The 7832-nt window shown below is 36.0% G+C and overlaps 1 protein-coding gene across 1 annotated transcript; it reads right to left on the reverse strand.

Moving 5' to 3' along the window:
• Positions 1–3247: 3247 nt before the first annotated feature.
• Positions 3248–4231, reverse strand: LOC109568886 (olfactory receptor 52N4-like). Its single transcript, XM_019974253.2, has one exon. It carries the CDS (start codon positions 4229–4231, stop codon positions 3248–3250), a length of 984 nt encoding a protein of 327 aa, XP_019829812.2.
• Between the last annotated feature and the right edge of the window lie 3601 nt (positions 4232–7832).

The following is a 7832-nucleotide window of genomic DNA, read 5'->3' on the forward strand; positions in this document are numbered from 1 at the left end:
AAACTCATGTCCATTGAGTCAGTGGTGCCATCCAACCATCTCATCTTCTGTTCCTTCCTTCTCCTCTTGCCCTCAATTTCCCCCAGCAACAGAGTCTTTTGGAGTAAATTGGCTCTTTGCATCAGGTGGCCAAAATATTGGAACTTCAGCTTCATTATCAATCCTTCCAATGAATATTTAAGGCTGATTTCCTTTAGAATTGACTGATTTGATCTCCTTTCTGTCCAAGGGACGCTCAAGAGTCTTCCCCAGCACTGGAGTTTGAAAGCATCAGTTCTTGATTAGGAAAATACAAATCCAAACCACAATATGATATCACTTCACACATGGTATAGTGGCCAATATAAAAAACTAACAAACGTAAAATAGCTAGTGCTGGTGAAGATGTGGAGAAATTGATACCCTCATGTATTCTTGTTGAAATGTAAAAGGGTGTGGCATCCATGGCAAGAGAAGAGATTTCCTCCAAAAGTTAACAATAGGATTAATATGTAATTCAGTAATCACAGTTCTGGATGTATATCCAAAAGAAGTAAAAACAAGATCTTGAAGAGATATTTGCACAGCAATGTTCATTTCATCACTATTAACATTAGCCAAAAAGTGGAAGCAAGCTAAATGTGAGTAGACCACTGAAAGAATAAATAAAATATGGTATATACATACAATAGGATGTTATTCAATCTTAAAAAAGGAAGAAATCATATCATATGTCACAACATGAATGAACCATGAGGACATTATGCTGTGTGAAAAAAGATAGTCATAAAAAGACACACAAGAATTATACATATATGAGGCATCTATAATGATGAGACTCATAGAAACAGAAAGTAGAATGTTGGTAAAAAGAGATGAGAAGAGAAAGAAATGGAAAAACTGCTGTTCACTCTGTAAAGAGTTTCTTCTTTGTAAGAAGAACAAGTACTAGAGTTCTGCTGTACAGCATTGTAAATACATTCAACTCTGCTTAAATGTACCCGTAAAAATGGTTTATATGGTAAATCTTATGTTGTGTGTATTTACTACCCTTAAAATAATTTGTTTAACAACCAAACTCTTAGAAAGGGAAAATAGAATGGTGGTTACCAGAGATGTGGAGAAGGAAAAAAAGGGAATAGTTCAATAGGTATATAGTGTTGGTGTTGCAAGATAAAAGAAAGTTCTAGAGATCTGTATACAGCAATGTGCATATAGTCAATACTACTGTGTGTGTACGTGTGTGTGTGTGATCAGTTGTGTCCAACTCTTTGCAACCTCATGGACTGTAGCCTGCCAGGCTCATCTATCTATGGTATTTTTCGGGCAAGAATAGTGGAGTGGGTTGTCATTTCTTCCTCCAGTGGATTTTCCTGACCTAGGGTTCCAAACCACGTCTTCTGGGTCTGCAAATTTAAAAATCCTTTAAATGATCATTTTTATGTTATCTTTCTTTACCACATAAATATAAAAGAATGGGTTTAAATTTTGTCATCCTTTTCCCTTAACAATTGTATGATAACATGATGGTTATTATTTAACCTGTTAATGTGGTTGATTGTTGAATACTGAAACAATCTTGAATGCTGAGAATAAAATCCACTGGACTAATTATTTAATAATGGTATATAATTTTTGTGCATTTTTGAATTTTATTTGTTGGGTATTTTTTAGGAATTTTTCCATCTAGAGTCATGAGAGATATTGTTTTATAGATTTTGTTGCTGTTGTTCTGTCTTTCTCCAGTTTGGGTATCAGAATAACACTAACTTAATAGAAAGAATTGTGAAGTATTCCCTTCTTTTCTATTTTCTAGAAGATATTGCATAGAATTGGTGTTAATACTTCAAGAATTCTCCAATGAAAATACAAGGCTCTGGAGATTACTTTTTTAATAAAAATTCAATGGCATTAATGGTAACAGAGCTATTGAAATTGTATTTTTCATATTGAGTATATTTTGGTGTGTTTTCTGAGCAATTGTCAAGATTTTGTGTAGTGTAGTATTTCCACGTTACCCTTTCATTTTTTCAGAGTCCAACATGATATTCTGTTTCATTCCTGGCATTGTGTATTTGTTTCTTCTCTTTTTCTCCCTATTAATATTGATAGAAGTTAGTCAGTTTAATAGTCAAGTTAGTTAATGATATTTTCAAGTAGCAAACTATATGCTTCATTGATTTTAACTTTATTTTTCTGATTTTAATTTCATTATCTTCTCCTCTTTATCATTCCCTTTCTTCTACTAATGAAATAGTAGTCATTGTAGGAGTTATCAGTTCAGTTCAGTTCAGTTTCTCAGTCATGTCCAACTCTTTGCAACCCCATGGACTGCAATACACCTAGCTTCCCTGTCTATCACCAACTCCTGGAGCTTACTGTCATTCTTTTTCTAGATTTGGAATATTGCTTGGATATTTTTTCTCTTTTCTAATGTATGTATTGAGTGCTCTAAGTTACCCTTTCAACAATACTTCAGTGTGTTCCAGAAATTATGATACATTGAATTCTATTTTTAGTCAATGTATTTTTTTAATTTTCCTTTAGACTTCCTCTCTGACTCATGGATTATTTACAAGTGTCTTGCTTACTTTCCAAATGTTTGTAGGTTTTCCTGTCCTTTTAAAATTTTTTATTTATTGTCAGATTCTGTTGTAGTTGGAAAATACACAGTATATGCTTTGGATCTTTTTGAAATATTTAGGTTTTTTTTATGGCTCAGGATAATTCTTGTTATAGGTATATGTTTCATGTACACATGAAAAAAAGAATGAGTATTCTAGTATTGTTGGGGAAATTGTTTTATAAAGATCTATTAGATACTGTTGATTGAACTTCTGTTGGGTTTTATATTCTTGTTGGTTTTCTGTATAGTTGTTCTATCCATTGTTGAGAGAGGTATGTTAAGGTTTCCAACTGAAATTTTCAATCACTATTTGAAAAGAAGACCAGTATCTATGGCAGATATCTGTTCCTTATTCATTTTTTTAATAATTATTCTGATTTCCACTATGTTTTTTTTTTTTTTCATTGTAACTTGGGCTAATGTGGAGACTAGTCTTTCACAGAGGTGAGGAGATAAAAAATTCGTAAGACAGTGTGTGTGCACATGGGGCAGGGGTGTGTCAAGGCTTTGGGCATTCTGAAAACATTGCCTCAATCAGCACCTTCACTTGTTGTGACCCAAATGTTACATTTAAAAAGATAGTTTTAGATCCTGACCAAACATCCAACAGAAGTATCACTTTGTTTCTTTCCCTTTGGCCTTTCATCTTTTCCCTGAAAGATATGGGATATAGGATTTTGTATTCTTAGAGCCTGAAAGGATCCTTAGGACACAATCTCGTATCTGCTTGGTTTTCACCCCGTAGACAATAGGGTTCATAGTGGGAGGTAGGAGCAGGTAAATATTGGCCACAATGATGTGACAAGATGAAGGAATTGTATGGCTCCCAAAGCGATTAAAAAAGAAACAGAAGAAGGCTGGGCTGTAGGAGAAAACTATAGCACAGATGTGGGCAGTGCAGGTGCTGAAGGCCTTCCGCCGAGCTTCTGTTGATGATAGACTGACCACTGCCCAGAGGATCATGGTGTAGGAAATGGCGATGCACAGAATGTCAAAGCCTCCAATTAGGAAGGCAGCCATCAGACCATAGACAACATTGATCTTGATATTTCCACAAGATAGCTTGGCCACAGATAGCTGGTCACAGTAGGTATGGTGTATTAGGTTGCCTCTGCAGTAGGGTAGTTGCTTGGTGAAGAAAACCAAGGGAATGATAAGAAATACTGCTCTCAGGAAAGTGGCAACCCCAACTCTTGCAATGACAGGATTGGTGAGGATAGTTGAATAGCGCAGGGGGTAGCAGATGGCCACATAGCGGTCCAGGGCCATAAGCATGAGCACCCCAGATTCCATCCCTGTGAAGGTGTGAATAAAGAACATCTGGACCAAACAGTCTTCAAAGCTGATTTCCTTGAGTTGAAACCAGAAGATGCAAAGAGCTTTAGGGGTGGTACTAGAGCACATGACAAGGTCAGTTAGGGAAAGCATGGCCAAGAAGTAATACATGGGTCTGTGTAGTGAGTCCTCATAGCGAATGAGGTAGAGGAGTCCACAGTTCCCTACCATAGCTACAACATACATGGAGCAGAATGGGAAGGAAATCCACATGTGCATGTCCTCCAGTCCTGGGATCCCATTAAGAATAAAACAGGATGGTGTCACATCTGTTTGGTTCAGCATTATCATGATCAGGCTGGTATAGTCACTAAGAAGCTTATATGGTTTCACTTTTATTTTTTGTTTTGCTTTGCTTTTTGACCCTCCTAGATTTGGAAAAAAGAAAAAGAAATCTCAGTTGCGGTTCCTCTATCTGTCTGTGTTAAGTTTGCATTTTAAATCAAAGAATCAAACATTTTAATGCCAGGAAATATTTATTTACACATAGCTTAAGCCAGGTATATAGTCTTTGTTAATTTATAAATGATCAATTCATTCAACAAATATATATGTATCGCCTATTATATGCCAGGCACTATCACATATATTGCAACAACATTATTTTAAACAAAAGAAAAAATTCCTATAATTGATAAATAAGAATCTCAAAATAGATAAATCTTCATAAATTTTTAATTAATTGGTTGCAGTCTTTCTAATTAATTTTTGTTTAATCCTACATAAATGTTAATTATTATACACATCTCCTTTTGGGTGTTTTCTTAAGGAAAATCTCATTAATTACTTATCAGTGACACAATAGATGTGGTTAGGATGCATTTAATATTGCTCTTATTTCTAATAGAGTTCATAAATATGCTTACTGTAAACCAGGCACAGTTCTAGGATTTTATAAAAATTAACTCATTTAGTCTTCACTACAAGCTCAGAAAGTAATCTTTTATTAATCTGTACTTTGCTGCTGCTGTTGTTCAGACTCTAAGTCATGTCGCTTTGTGACCTGATGAACTGCAGCACGCCAGGCTTCCCTGTCTGTCACTAAACCCTGAGTTTGATCAAACTCACATCCATTGAGTTGATGATACCATCCAATCATCTCATTCTCTGTCAACCCCTTCTCCTCCTGCCCTCAATCTTTCCTAGCGTCAGGGTCTTTCCCAATGAGTGGGCTCTTTGCATCAGGTGGTCAAGGTTTTGGAGCTTCAACTTCAGCATCAGTCCTTCCTATGAATATTCAGGGTTGATTTCTTTTACGATTGACTGGTTTGATCCCCTTGCTGTCCAAGGGACACTCAAGAGTCTTCTCCAGCACCAAAATTCAAAAGCATCAATTCTTTCGCTCTTAGTCTTTTTAATGGTCTGCACTTTATAAATGAGTAAATGGAAACCCTTGGTAGAAATTTTCTTCATACATAAATGTCATAGGTTTTTCCAAATTCTAGCCTCAGGTATAGATATTAAGAAGATTTTGATCCTTTTGACACTACCTCTCCTTCCTTTGGTTTTCTTCATTTATTTGCTTTCTGGCTTTGAAATAGTTAAGAAAATTTTATAGTGTCTGTGCTTTCAAGTTTAATGCTGATAATGGTGATGATAGATGAATAAAGGGAATATTTCATACAAAGATGAGCAGAATAAAGAAGAGAAATGGTATGGACCTAACAGAAGCAGAAGATATTAAGAACAGTTGGCAAGAATACAGAAGAATTATACAAAAGAGATCTTCATGACCCAGATAACCACGATGGTGTGATCTCTCAACTAGAGCCAGACATCCTGGAATGCAAAGTCAAGGGGGCCTCAGAAAGCATCACTATGAACAAAGCTAGTGGAGGTGATGGAATTTCAGTTGAGCTATTTCAAATTCTAAAAGATGATGCTATTAAATTATGGCACTCAATATGCCAGCAAATTTGAAAAATGCAGCAGTGGCCACAGGACTGGAAAAGGTCAGTTTTCTTTCCAATCCCAAAGAAAGGCAAGGCCAAAGAATGCTCAAACTACTGCACAGTTGCACTCATCTCACACACTAGCAAATTTATACTCAAAATTTTCCAAGCCAGGCTTCAGCAATACATGAACTGTGAACTTCCAGATGTTCAAGGTGGATTTAGAAAAAGCAGAGGAACCAGAAATCAAATTGCCAACATCCATTGGATCATCGAAAAAGTAAGAGAGTTCTAGAAAAACATCTACTTCTGCTTTATTGACTATGCCTAAGCCTTTGACAGTGTGAATCACAACAAACTGTGGAAAATTCTGAAAGAGATGGGAATACAAGACTACCTGAACTACCTCCTGAGAAACCTGTATGCAGGTCAGGAAGCAACAGTTAGAACTGGACATGGAACAACAGACTGGTTCCAAATTGGGAAAAAGTACGTCAAGGCTGTATATTGTCACCCTGCTTATTTAAATTCTATGTAGAGTACATCAGGCAAAATGCCAGGCTGGAAGAAGCACAAGCTGGAATCAAGATTGCCAGGAGAAATATCAATCACTTCAGATATGCAGATTACACCACCCTTATGGCAGAAAGCGAGGAAGAACTAAAGAGCCTCTTGATGAAAGTGAAAGTGGGGAGTGAAAAAGTTGGCTTAAAGCTCAACATTCAGAAAATGAAGATCATGGCAATCGGTCCCATCACTTCATGGCAAATAGATGGTGAAACAGATGAAACAGTGGCAGACTTTATTTTTGGGGGGGTCCAAAATCACTTCAGATGGTGACTGCAGCCATGAAATTAAAAGATGCTTGCTCCTTGGAAGAAAAGCTATGACCAACCTAGACAGCACATTAAAAAGCAAAGACATTACTTTACTGACAAAGGTCCATCTAGTCAAAGCTATGGTTTTTCCAGTAGTCATGTATGGATGTGAGAGTTGGACTATAAAGAAAGCTGAGAGCCAAAGAGTTGATGTTTCTGAACTGTGGTGTTGGAGAAGACTCTTGAGAGTCCCTTAGACTTCAAGGAGATCCAACCAGTCCCTCCTAAAGGAAAATAATCCTGAATATTTATTGGAGGGACTGATGCTGAAGCTGAAACTCCAATACTTTGGCCACCTGATGGGAAGAACTGGCTCATTTGAAAATATCCTGATGCTGGAAAGATTGAAGGCAGGAGGAGAAGGGGTTGACAGAGGATGAGATGGTTGGATGGCATCATCAACTCAATGGACATGAGTTTGAGTAGGCTCCAGGAGTTGGTCGTGGACAGGGAATCCTGGAATGCTATAATCCATGGGGTCCTAAAGGGTCAGACATGACTGAGCTACTGAACTGAACTGACTGATATCTTGTTTTGTGAAGTCATTTACTGGGCATTGTGAATATGGAAATCTATGGCCATGAATTTTCATTTTGGAAATTTTCTTCTATTAACTTTTGATCATTTCTTCCCATCCATGGTCCTTGTTATTTTACTACAATTACTTTTTGCCAGATATTGAATCTTCTGGGCTTTTTCTTCTCTTTGTGCTTAAAATTTTTCTCATCTTGAATCAATTCATTTTTTGGATTCATTTTCTAGAAAATTCAACTATGTTTTCCTAAATCACACTAACACTACACCCCTGTGTAGCACTGTTGTTGATGGATTTTACAAGATCTTACTTTCTCTGAATTTTGTGACTCTGAGAACAATATTTTTATATATACTTAATACACATATGTTATATATGTGTATATTATATATATATGCTTCAAATGTATTATTTCAATAATGCCTGTCTCAATTTTTATTTATTTTTATTTTTTAAATTTTATTTTATTTTTAAACTTTACAATATTGTGTTAGTTTTGCCAAATATCTAAATGAATCCAATTTTTATTTTTAAAGATTTTTTGCCTTTCATTTGAAAGTGTTACTGAAATATATGATAACCATTGA

This window comes from Bos indicus, chromosome 15, assembly GCF_029378745.1.
Source record: "Bos indicus isolate NIAB-ARS_2022 breed Sahiwal x Tharparkar chromosome 15, NIAB-ARS_B.indTharparkar_mat_pri_1.0, whole genome shotgun sequence".
Classification (NCBI taxonomy): Eukaryota; Metazoa; Chordata; class Mammalia; order Artiodactyla; family Bovidae; genus Bos; species Bos indicus.

Excerpts from the sequence above, each read along its gene's own strand:
- LOC109568886 (XM_019974253.2), bottom strand. The coding sequence starts at position 4,231 with ATGATAATGCTGAACCAAACAGATGTGACACCATCCTGTTTTATTCTT.